The following is a 13,343-nucleotide window of genomic DNA, read 5'->3' as shown; positions in this document are numbered from 1 at the left end:
ATTTTAAATATTGATATATTTAATTAAAAAATTTTTTGCAACGCCATCTTTATCACTAACATTTTTATACAAATTAAAGATTGCCGCACTTACGCAAAATAAACAAATGTTATAATTGTGTGGGAAAAAGAAAGTTTTGTGGACGAAAAATAATGTTTTCAAACAAGCGTAAAACACGAAATTGCACAAAAAGCAAGTTTGGTGGAAGTCCTAACCCTCTTGCAAATACAGAACCACCCACAAACAGACAGATTATTCAAGATTTTTATTTTCTTAACAATACTTATCCAAGTTATTGCTTTAGCGTAATTGTAAAACTGATAGCTGAAAAAGTAATCATGATTTGGAAAAAAGTTAACCCTCGGCTACCATTAATGTCCACATATTGTGTCGAAAAAAAAGTTGGAGTACTTCTAAACATATCCAGGTTAATTAACCGAAGAAAATGCAAAGTATTAACAGAAAAAAACACTTCTAAAAAATTGGATAGGCTTTTTGATATCAGTTCCTGTACATGTGATCTTAAAGTTGTACTTTGTAATGATAAAAATATCAAATGTAGTCAAGATAATTGTCCTAATACTCATATTTTATGCACATGTAGTCCAGATAAAAAAGTACTATGCTATTTTTTAATAATAGATAAATAAAATAAAAATTTTTTTTTAAATAAAATGAACACAAGTATATTACTAGTGTGATAAAGTTTAATACTATGAAATTCATATGCAATTTCTCAATATTATCAAATAATATTTAGGTTCCTGTAGAAGAAAGGTTATATTTAAAAGACCAGAGAGATAAGTCAGGTCCAAAAGGATCATTTCAACTTGTCTCAGTTGATTGTGAAAGGTCTAGAAAAGGATCTTTAAAGAAACATAAAACTGAACATAAAAATATGGAATAGTCATTACAACAAGAAACATTTAATTTACTTCCAGAAATAGTATTATCAGAATCTGTTATTTCTAGCTCAAGTGAGGTAATTAACTAATAAATTGAAATTTAGTTCATTATTACATTTTTTAAATTTACTTTCTTTTTTTTAACATATCACTTTTTTATATAAATTTTTTTTGTTAATTAACTTTATAACTTTTCTTTTAGATATGGGAGCCTGCAAGAAATTCATCAGGAATTTACAATCTTTGGAAGTTTCCAAAGTTTGCTATTGAGTTGATCAGAAACGATATAGGAAGTTCGATTGGAGCTGCATTAGGGAATGCTCTTTTGCTCGATCTATCAGGACTGTTTAATGATCCAACAATTATATCAAGTTTAGTTTTAGACAAATCCAAAATAGACAGACAAAAAAAGTCAGTTAAAGTATTGTCAGACTTAAAATCCTTTGAAAATAACAGAGAGTTTGTTTGCCTTGGTGTTGATGGTAAAATTGATAATGAAACTTTAGTTATAAGAGAAATAAAAAAAGAAGATGGTGAGGTTGTGTTAAAGAGATTAACAGAGAAAGAACATCACATGCCTGTGACTAAAGAATTTCTCCCTAACCTTTACAGTGGGGAGTATCTTACTCACAAAGTTTTACCTCTTGTTGGAGCAACAGGAAAAAAGCAAGCTCAGTGCCTATACGAAGTTCTTGAAGAGTATGATTCTTTAAACACTCTAAAAGCAGTTTTGGTAGACAATACTTCCACAAACACAGGCCATAAAGCAGGAATGGTTGTGGAGTTAGAGAAAAAACTAGGACGAAAACTTCAGACTATAGGCTGCAAACTTCATCAGAATGAGCTTCCCTTTAGATCTTTGTTTAAAAAAATTGATGGAGTAACTAATTCACCAAACCATTTTGCTGGACCTTTAGGTAAAATGGCAAATATCAATAATAGCTTAATTTAGTTGTTAATTTTGGTGTTATTAAGTCTCCAATTATTGTTTTAGAAAAAGAAATTTTAGATGATTTAAGTAGTGACCAGAGGCTTTTACATGAATATTGCATTGCAATTGCCACTGGAAATATGAGTGTTAAATATTCAAGTTGGAAAATTGGTCCCCTTAATCATTCTCGTTGGTTAACATTGGCAATACAGTTGATGTCTTTATATGTCCGAGTACTAGTTCCTGATTCTAAATTAATTATTTTGGTAACCTATATTGTCCAAGTCTATGTTCCTACATTGTTCCTACATAAAAAGAGCAATAAGTTACACGAAGCTCCGTCAAACTTAAGGTTCAATACTTTTTGCCTACTTCCTGAGAATATTTTGTACTCAATGTTAAATTCAGAGGAAATATATATAAGATCAATAGCAATGCAGAGGTTACTTGATATTAGAAATCGTAAAAAAGATGGCCAAGTTATAAACAGAATTAATAAAATTCCAGAAATTAACATTGATGCTCATATATGGTATGAGCTCATAAACATTTTTGATGAAGACATAGATGAACCAGCAACAACTCAAGATATTACTGATGAAGAGATAGTAGAAAAGTTATTATCTGGAGAAAAAATTGACCTCCCAGGTCTTCCTTCACATTCACAGAGTGTTGAGAGATCTGTACAACTTGTTTCCATGGCTTCTCATACTGTTTTTGGAAAGGAAGCACGTCATAAGCATATTTTAGCAAAAATTCTAAGCAAAAAGCATAGAAAGAGTTTTATGTCTAAACGTTATTACGGTGAGACATGATATTTTTTGTTAATTTAAAAACTAATTTATTGCTACTTGTACATGTAAAATTAAACTTTAATAAAAATGTATAATAATTTTTGAGTTAGTCATTACCTCGCGTGGTTGAACATTGTTAAAATAATTTCTTAATAAATAAAAAGATCTGAATGCAATTTTTTTTATGGAATCTTTTATATAATTTAAAATTTTGACAGTTATTTCAAAGGTTTTTAATAATCGTTATTAAAATTTAACTTATTGGATAAATTTAACTTATCTGAAATAATTAAGATACTTTTCTATTTTACAAATATTCTATTATATAACCCAGGCGTCGGCAACCTTTTTTAAGTAGAGAGGTTTTTCATTAAATAGTTAAAATAAATATTCATTAAATAATTTTAAAAAAAGACCCGCAGGATTACAGTTTTAGACCCCTGATATAACCATTAAACAAATTTTCAACATTTTAAATTTGCGTTTTTTTTATAAAATCCGGACCAGAATTTACAAAAGAATTTTGTTAAAGTATGAATATCTAACTTAGAAAAAATATATATTTTTTTAATTTAGAGTACTTTATTTTGTTTTTCTTTATTTCTAAGTAACTGTCAGTCCTTTTGCTTTTTATTTATTTTATTTTATATATAAATTAGTTGGGTCCTGAATTTACAATACAATGCCGCAGTAAATGTTGCGCGGAAAGCCTTAGGACCCAACTTCAAAGCTAAAATCGCTCATGAAGAAACTATTTTAATTTCATAAAATTTTCCAGGATGTGTTTTTGGACTGTTTAGAAATTATTTCCATAATGCCAAACACTGAAATCCAAAAAAAGTTGTAATTTGACCTGCCCTAGTATACATTGACCTTGAAAATGTAACAAGTTTACCAAAATCAAACATAAGAGCATTTTTTTTACAAACATTAACTCTCAGCTTATAATTTAACTGGGCATTGTATTTACAGTATTTACTTTTAAACTGTGGTAGCAAGTGTGGGAAATTAATATGAATCTAATTTGTTTACGTCTTTTATGTTTAAGTGGTCTACAGGTCCTTTTAAAACTTTGAATTTGATTTTCTCAGTTCGGAAAAACATGGAATTAGAACAAAATAATTCTAACCTCGCGATATATTAAGCTTCGGCGTCCCGGTTCAAAAAAATAACGTTACGTGACGTTACGTGACAGTAACTTTTGTCCTGATTGAACCAAGACGTTACCGCACTTTTAAAAAAATTGTCCCGATTGAATATTCTTTCAAATGATTGACTAATGTTACTAAACTTGTAACATGTTAGTACTTTAACATCACATAAAAATGAGTCAAATGACAATTTTATTCTTTACTTTTAATTTTAAATCTGACACTTTTTCATTTCTGTAACTTGACAAAACTATTCACCAACATCAGTATGGACGAGAGTCCCGGCACCAGCTCCAGTTCCAGAAGGTCCAGGCTGAGGTGATGCTGACCTACTTGGTTACCTTGTTACTGTCCGGCTTCTAGCCGGGGTCCTACTTTTTTGGAAAAGTGCGGTAACGGAACGTCACGTTATGCCACAGTATTAAACAAAAAAACTGGTGCGGTTTCCCAATCGGGAAATTAACCGGGACGAGCGGTTTCAACCGTTACCGCACCAACCTCGTCCCGGTTGAACCAAGACGTTACCACACTTTAAAAATTTTTGTCCCGATTCATTTTTACCGTTACATTCCTACCGGGAAACGTGATTCCCTGTTCATTTCGGAAATAACGTTCCGGGATGCCGAATAAGGGTCTGCGTATCGTTATCGGTATATCGGTATGAACCGATATTTTGAACCGATAACGATATAAAATGATAACGATATCAAACGATATGAATTTTTCTATGAAACGATAACTTATCGTTTGAAACGATATTATCGGCTTTTTTATCGGTTTATCGGAATACATAAAAATAACGAGAATACCGATATTTATTTGTATAATAACGATAATTTTTACAATATTCCAATTTATTTTTTTTTTTAAATGCCAAATTTTAGTTCAAATATATGATAAATCTTCAAGTCGAGTCAAGTCGCCTTTTGCCTATCTTTACCGGTTTTAAAAGTTAATCCTTCCCAATTGTATATATTATCTAGATGTCTAACTTCACAAAAATTCTGTAAAGAAAAAGTGAAGCAACACTGTTCTCCTCCAGGTTGAAACTCTCCCCACTCCTGATTTTTTTACATTTAATCAATCATATGCATTAGTAAACACAATATATGTTGTCAAAAAAATCTGAACTAAGTGCTAAATATTTATACTTCCAAAATTAAAACGCATAATTTTTGGCTTTTTTTTTCCCAAAGTTTTAATAAAGTCAGCCATTATGGTAGTCAAAATGACCCATTAATATATATATATAGATTAAAGTACCTTTGATATACTCTCTAGCCAGTGTGTGTGTGTGTTTATATATATATATATATATATATATATATATATATATATATATATATATATATATATATATATATATATATATATATATACTAACACACACATACATGTTGATATTATATAATATACTTCAGGTAGAATAATGTATTTGATAGAAAGTAATGTATTTCAGGTAAATAGGAGTACTTCAGGCAAACCTCTGATATGTATCCAGACAAATAAACAGCCAGGGTCAAATACTTTAAATGTAGCTGAAAAAATCTGTGGACTCTGCTATTAAAATCTTAGTATACATTATTTATATTTATGATTTTATAATTTAAAAATAAGGTTAAAATAAGATCAGTTAAAACATTTTTTCTCTTTATGTTATTTTATAGTTTGATTCAATATATTTTTTATTGTTTTTATTTCAAAAACTGTTATAAAATTCTTACTATTAATTTTAGAGGAGTTTCTCATGATTGTTGCAAAAGTAAAGCTGTAACCAATATCGTAGATATTAGTGAATCACTTGGAGATAAATATGCGGAACAAGTAGCATCTGGATTGTTAAAGCATAAAATGGAGTGAAAGCATTGTAAGTGTAGAGCAGTTCAAGATGTCTACAGGTGGAAATCTTCTCTCTGTTACAGTTGGAGTAAATGAAATTAAGTCAAAAAGAAAGAAAGTAAATCATATCTTGTTCCAAAATATTATGGAGCTATCAAATACATTAGAACTCTCTAAAAATAAAACCAAAAAATCATGTTCTACTTTACACAGGAATCTAACAAGTGCTGTAGAATCGATTATTAATGTTAAAATGACTGAATTGCAGGAAACTCTAAATATCTTTAAATGGTGGTCAAAACTTCTTAAAAGTTATTATTAATGTTTTCGATCCAAAAAATCATTATTCTTCCTTTGAAATATATGAAGATTCTGGTGTCAAGCAATGCTATATTCTTGCCATTGTGGAGATGGTCTTAGAGAATAATCTCCAAAAATTATTGGCACTTCTTCAACTTGAAGAAGTAAACTTCAGTATGGCATTTGACCTAAAGTGTGCAAATAGTGTTTTTAGAACTTTCAAGTCACTCTGGTAACTATGCCTGTCTGTATTGTGAAGGAGAATGCTCCCTTGAAGCAGAGAAACTAAGAACGTTGGGCTCCATAGACTTATTTTATGATCAATATATATATGGTGGAAAAAAAAGATTGAAAATGCAGGAATACAAAAATGTAATAAATCCTCGTTTCATTTACTTAAAAAAAGATCAAGAAACTTTTCTAGAATTCATTGTTTCTCCACCTGAGCTTCACATTATGATGGGAGTTGTGGATAAACTTTGTACTTTGCTTTAATATGTTTAGCCAGCTTTTCAAAGCTGGTTGAAAACACATTACATATTATTGAGAGGGTATCATGGTGTAGGTGTAGATGGAAACAATGATAATTTATTTATGCCCCAGTTAGATATTTTGGAGAGGGATGTTACCTTAACTGCAGCAATCAATTTTTTACCAATAATGAATTGCTTGAGTAAGTTTTCATTAGTGAAATCAGCTGTGTTTGGTTTGGAAATGGGTACAGATATTTCTGTTAAAATTGAAGATTTCAAAAGTTCATTTTCTAGTCTTTAACTATATACAAAAGATGTATTTGGCTATGACAGTTTCATGGAAAATACATATTTTAGTGTGTTACATTTTCACCTTTGTAGATTGCAATAATATTAGCTTAGGTAGCTATGCAGAACAATGTGGTGAATCAGTTCATCACAAATTTAAAAAAACCTTGGATGAACTATAAAAGAAACATAGGACAAAAAAGTTATGGAGAGCTAAACGCTTCTGTGGTAAATTTTAGTTTAAACAAGCATTAACTTAAATATCATTTGTGATACAAATGTATTTATATTATGTTTTTTTTGTAAATGAAATAAATAAATATTAATGGGTTATTTTGACAACCATAATGGCTGACTTTATAAAAACTTTGGAAGAAAAAAAGCCAAAAATTATGCAATTTAATTTTGGAAATATACATATTTAGCATTTAGTTCAGATTTTTTTGACAACATATATTGTGTTTACTAATGTTTATGATTGATTAAATGTAAAAAAATCAGGAGTGGGGAGAGTTTCAACCTGGGGGTCAATTTGGAGAACAATGTTGCTTCATTTTTTCTTCACTTTTTCTTTACGAATTTTTGTGAAGTTAGACATCTAGATAATATATACAATTGGGAAGGATTAACTTTCAAAACCGGTAATGATAGGCAAAAGGACATCTTGACTCGACTTGAAGATTTATCATATATTTGAACTAAAATTTGGCATTTTAAAAAAAAAATAAATACACCGATTGAGCTTTGTAACGCGCCATTATGATTTGGGAGTTCGAGACCCCGTTGGAGGGGTAGAAGTAGAGACAACGTATCAAATCTCCCATTAAGACTTGAGAAAACGAAGTATAAACATCTATCAAAAGCATTCAAATAAAATTTATTTAATTATAAAGTATAATCTAAAAACAAAATTTGTATTTGAATATGCCGAAAGTTAATTGTGCCGTAATTGGTTGTACAAATAGTACATATAGATTGAAAAAATGGAAAAAAGAACTATGCAATGAACACCAACAAAATATAAGAAGAGAGGAATGCCAATTATGCGAAAAGCCATTTTTATTATATAAGTTTCCATCAGAAAATCAAAAAAATAAAGAAAGACAATTATGGGTCAAAGCTTTAAGAAGAGAATTTATAAATAAGACATTATGGCAGCCAACAGGTAGTGATAGGTAGTGATAGATTCACTATCTTTACATATAGTTTACTTAGGTTAAACAAATGGAAAAGAAATGAAAAAGTTTGTGAAGATTTCTATTTAAATTTCATTCACCAACATTAAAATATAAATATATCCTCAAATCACAGTATTATCACAGTATATATTTTACTGACAAACATTAAAAAATAAATTTTATCAAGAAACATTTTAAAAACAAAAATAATAGAATTAGAGAAAGATAATAATTAAGAGACAAGGCAAAAGTGGAAAAAAAAACAACTTAGTTTTTAAAAATATGATAAAAACCTAAATGTAAAAAAATGTTTTTTGAAAAGAGTTAGATTATGTGCTAAAAATAGATTTCAAATAATAATCTTTATAATAATTAATATATTTTTCCTTTAACAAATTCCACAAAGACACATCAAAATTAATTTTATCAACAACTGCACCTTGTAACAGCCATTTGTAACATACATTGGGTGTAATAAGTATGGTTAGTTTTAAGTTTTACATTGACACCCTCTTTTATAAAATATGGTAAATTTAATTCTGTTGGTGTTGTAAAATTAATCTTGTAAGGGCATTTCACCTCAATACATGCTTTAGGACAGCAATCACATGACATTATTCGGTCTGGACTTGCTCCAATGTAAGGATGTTCATAATCCAGGTAAAGTCCACATTCATTCAAAGTAAGATTTTTATGATGACCTTTCATTTTTTCATAAAATGCATTCACTGCTTCAACTTCCATTGTACGACCATATTTTAAGGCTGGGATATTGGGGTTAGTAAATGTCAGTCCTGATATTTTTTGGTTTAGTGACCAAAAGTTATGATACCCACCGACAGTTTTTTTAACTTTATCCATATTCGTTGCTACCTCATGAGCTTTAGAGGCAGTTATAACACTTTTTTGATAGTGATACCAATTTTCATTTTCATTTTGACCTCGTGTTACTAACTCTATTCGTTTTATATTTTCAGCTGACATGTTTACTTTTAAACTTGTAAAAAATTCAGAACAACACGAAGAGGTAGAAATTAAACTGTCAATGCTTGGCAAATCAACTGGTGGCATATCAACGTTTGTCAAAACTTCACGAATAAAGTCTATTTTTGGCTTTGGAACAGCAGTAAACAAAATGCTTGTCGGCACAATATTCTCAAGAGCAGAAGCTACATCATTGATATTTAATAACTGCACTGTATTATTTGATAGAGGATTATATTTTTCTTTTTGTATATCTACTAACTTTCTCTTTTTTTTACCTCTTTCGCCAAAATCTTCACGACTAAAGTCAAGATCTTTGATTTTAGAAGGTGCTACTTCTTTTTGAGATGGCAGCCATTCATTTGAAGTGCTTGTACATGCAGGGTTTGTTAATCCGTTTCTTACAGCAGCTTCAACTCTATACATTGCTGCAGCAACATGATTACAAGTTTGACCCATGCCAGCCATGCATGTGCAATGACAGGCTTTTATTTTTGCACTTTTTTCTAATACTAACCACAGTTTATGATATGTTTCATTAATAGATTGTGATCTTCGACATTCTGATTTAAATATACAATAATTACTTCCTGTTAAATTATGATACATAAGAGGCTAAATCCAGGAAGATTTATAGTAGCTGTATGCTTTTGAGTTTTTATAGTCACTTAAGTCTTTACTTCCTAGTTCTGATGGATTAAACATTAAATAGGTAAATATATCTGGATATAACAACATTGGCCAGAATGGCATACCCTCTTGTTCGTCCATCCAGCCATCAAGAATTTTAAATGGATCAGGTATTTACATATTGTCTAATTCAAGTTTCAAATTATATTCTTTTTTTAAATCTGCCTCAACTTCTACTGCTGTTTTTATTGGTAGAACATTGTTTTCTATTGCAGCAAATACACGAGCGACTAACTCTTCCTTTTTACCATTTAACTTTAATCCTCTTAACTTTAGATAGTTTTTTAACTCTTCAACTTTCATCTTTGAAATCATATTGTACTCCATGATTGATTTTATAGTAAATATTTGTTTTAGCAGTATTAGTTAGATGTTTATACTTAGTTTTCTCAAGTAAATATTGTAACGGAAGTATCTTTTTACCCCTCCTATTGGAGTTCAGACCTCTTAAAAATGACGTGTTTTAAATTCGCTCAATCGGTGTATTGGAATATTGTAAAAATTATCGTTATTTATACAGATAAATATCGGTATTCTCGTTATTTTTATGTATTCCGATAAACCAATAAAAAAGCCGATAATATCTTTTCAAACGATAAGTTATCGTTTGGTTATCGTTTCAAACGATAACCAAACCGATATTATCGTTTCATAGACAAACTCATATCGTTTGATATCGTTATCGTTTCATATCGTTTTCGGTTCAAAATAATAACGATACGCAGACCCTTAATGCCGAAGCTTAATATATCAATGACATATTATATATACTAGATGTCTAACTGGCGGGATTTTATTGGACGAAAAGTGAAGCCGCTTTTTTTGTTTACAAATTGAATCCGCCATTCGTAATAAGGGCAAAAGCTATATCCAACGTGCGAAATAAAAGTAAAAATGAATGTTGAGAGCATCTAAATTTCTCAATAATTTAAAGATACTTCGAAAACTCGTTTTAATAGCGACTTAAATAAGTAAAAAATAATTGCTGCAAAGAACCGAATGCTTTAACGTAGTAAACTTCTCACGTTTTAATGCGATTGTCCACTTTTTGCAAAATTCTTAATTAAGAACTGGTAATCTGTGAAAAAATGTCACTTCCTTTCATTTACCTTTTAGAACAACCATACGCAGCTCATGAATTCACTATTTTAATGTTAACTTTTAAAATGTCATATAGGTAGATAGGTTTTTTGCCCAAATTAGAAATGCATTCCACGGCTTCACTTTTCGGATCGAAGTTAGACATCCAGTATATATAATATATCATTGTATTATATATACTACATGTCTAACTTCGATCCGAAAAGTGAAGCCGTGGAAGCCATTTCTAATTCGGGCAAAAACATGCATTTTTAACTTTTATTTCGCACGTCGGATATAGCTTTTGCCCTTATTACAAATGGCGGATTCAATTTCTAAACAAAAAAGCGACTTCACTTTTCGTCTAATAAAATCCCGCAAGTTAGGCATCTAGTATATATAATATATCATTGATAAAATATATATAGTATCCAGTTAGCTGTTACGTCCCAAAGTTGCGTTATGTAATTTATCAACCAATAGATTTTCATAAATTACTTAAAAAATATTTAAAAAATTTAAAAAAAGACGTAATTGCAAATTTTCGCATTAAGTAAATATTCAATAGTAAACAAATATATCAACGGTCAAACAACTCTGTGTGATGTCAAGGCATGACATTATAGAAACTTATTAATTGTAAGCAGAGTAGCTCACAATTTGATAAAAATCATCGTCAGGTTTATTTTCAACAACAGTTTTGACCGTTTTGGTTTTTTAATTCATGGATAATAATTCATTTTATATAATTTATATAAATATATTAATTATATAATTTTATGTAATTAGATATAAATCAATAATTGAATTTAACCTATATTTTAACTCTTTTAAAAGTCTGTTTTATAAGTGTTACTTATAAATTTTTGTAAAGTTCTACTTTTACTATGTGGCTAGTTTATTTCTTATGTTTTTCTCTTGTCTTTTCTTTATCTTATTTAGGTCATTGCGTTTTATTAGTGAATTACTATTTGCAATGACCTGTGTTTTTTGTAACATCCTTAACACGAAATATATTGATATTGATAAGGAGGTTTTGATTTCAGCGTTTATACTCATGTACAAAAATTTTAATTTATAAAGTTCATATTTAAAAAATGAACTTAAATCAACTACTTATAAAAATAGGTATTGTATTTAACTAAAACTTATATATTTTTGCATAAAGTTAAAAATATTTGTTTGAAAATTACAGTTCATTAAAAATTATTGCATACACACACACACACACACACACACACACACACACACACACACACACACACACACACACACACACACACACACACACACACACACACACACACACACACACACACACACACACACACACACAAGAAAGCTTCATAAAATAAAAAAAAAGATTCAATATTTTCCTTTAGTGATAAATGGAATGGTGCATTCACTAAATCAATATAATATTCCCCAAGGTTTAATTGGACTTCACACACCAAATGGACAGAAAATGTTAGATGAAACGACAATTATCAATAGAAATTTTGTATTAAGAGAAATGAAGCAGATTCATTTGACATACTGTGGGCCAGCTTCTCTTGCTTTTCTTATTAATACAATTCATGCAATGAATCATGTAAAGTTAACAGAAAAAATGATAAATGAAAATGATATTGTTTCTGCAGAAAGAAATGGTGTAAAAGACTATTTTCAACTATCTAGTGTCAATGAAACTGGGATGACCATTGCTAATCTTTCACATGTTGCAATGTTACTTGGATTTGGTGTTCATTCATATTATGCTCTTGATGAAAAAATGACAGAAAAAAATAATTATGATAAATTGAAAATAAATACCATGCTAAAAGAAAAAGAATGGGAGGTATCACTGGTGAAAAATGAGCATGAATTAAGAGAACTTATTAAGGATTATATTAAAAGGCCAGTAACTGGAATAATTGCAAATTTCAATATGAGTCAGCTTGGTTATAATGTGAATTTTGGTCACTTTAGTCCAATTGCTGCTTACCATAAAAATGAAGACATGTTTTTAGTTATGGATGTTTGGCCATTCACGCCTTATGCATGGATTAAGACTTCATTACTGTTTAAAGCTATGGCAACAATTGATTCTGATTCTAATTTACCGCGTGGCTTTGTGCGTGTTAATGTTCTTTTATAGCAGTTTTTTATATTTATGTATGTATGTTAAATTTTTACTTGGGACACCAGTCAGTTTGGTTCTTATACATAATGAGAAATATTAAAAAGTAGCTATTACATTTTATTTGTCAGATTTGTTCAGGAAATGTCTACAAATGCCTAATTTAAATGACAATAAAGATAATTTTACTAAATGAGTTTTTTTAATGAGTAAAATAAATGCTGACTTCTTTCTGTTAGGATATCAATGTGGTATTGTTGGGACTGTTGATAACAGAAACTGTTTCTTCGTTGTTGTGTGAATCTAAACTCATCCATTAGAGCTATCACGCTCAACTATGTCATTGACTACTATATACGTTAAACTTTTTTTCATGAACTTGTATAGTTCATATTTGTCCCATCTTTTGATGTTTTTGTTTAAAATTGCTAACAAAAATCCAATAATTTCAAAAAATCTGTCATATTTTGTGAAACGAAATTCTCAAGTTTACTCAAGTTGTTTGCCTTAAATCAGTTTTGTATTAAAAATTTTAAAATAAAAATGTTACAAATATCTCGAAGATCCTTTTCTTTTCACTTTTATAGTTTGAATTGACTTAACATCCTGAT

General features: G+C 29.4%; 2 protein-coding genes and 2 pseudogenes across 3 annotated transcripts; 3 read left to right on the top strand and 1 right to left on the bottom strand.

Annotated features, from left to right (window-relative positions):
- Positions 1-18: 18 nt before the first annotated feature.
- LOC149890926 (uncharacterized) lies at positions 19-2,725 on the top strand (annotated as a pseudogene). Its single transcript, XR_016450741.1, has 3 exons — positions 19-617; positions 761-982; positions 1,108-2,725. The product of XR_016450741.1 is annotated as an uncharacterized LOC149890926 (transcript).
- A 2,694-nt stretch (positions 2,726-5,419) lies between these two features.
- Positions 5,420-7,410, top strand: LOC149890925 (uncharacterized; annotated as a pseudogene).
- Positions 7,411-8,196: 786 nt separating this feature from the next.
- LOC149890924 (uncharacterized) lies at positions 8,197-9,459 on the bottom strand. The gene has a single exon (XM_090081846.1). It carries the CDS (start codon positions 9,450-9,452, stop codon positions 8,286-8,288), a length of 1,167 nt encoding a protein of 388 aa, XP_089937972.1. The 5' UTR covers positions 9,453-9,459; the 3' UTR covers positions 8,197-8,285.
- Positions 9,460-11,946: 2,487 nt separating this feature from the next.
- LOC145180367 (uncharacterized) lies at positions 11,947-12,925 on the top strand. The gene has a single exon (XM_090083386.1). The coding sequence runs from the start codon at positions 12,007-12,009 to the stop codon at positions 12,748-12,750; it is 744 nt and encodes a 247-aa protein (XP_089939512.1). The 5' UTR covers positions 11,947-12,006; the 3' UTR covers positions 12,751-12,925.
- Positions 12,926-13,343: the final 418 nt, after the last annotated feature.

The sequence above is a fragment of the Hydra viridissima genome, unplaced genomic scaffold (genome assembly GCF_058129835.1).
Source record: "Hydra viridissima isolate aposymbiotic clone 2 unplaced genomic scaffold, HvirCarnegie_v1 scaffold_3, whole genome shotgun sequence".
NCBI lineage: Eukaryota > Metazoa > Cnidaria > Hydrozoa > Anthoathecata > Hydridae > Hydra > Hydra viridissima.
This window is presented reverse-complemented; position numbering and strand designations above follow the sequence as displayed.

Bases quoted from the DNA above. Each gene is read 5' to 3' on its own strand.
- LOC149890924 (XM_090081846.1), bottom strand. From the start codon at position 9,452: ATGTATCATAATTTAACAGGAAGTAATTATTGTATATTTAAATCAGAA.
- LOC145180367 (XM_090083386.1), top strand. From the start codon at position 12,007: ATGGTGCATTCACTAAATCAATATAATATTCCCCAAGGTTTAATTGGA.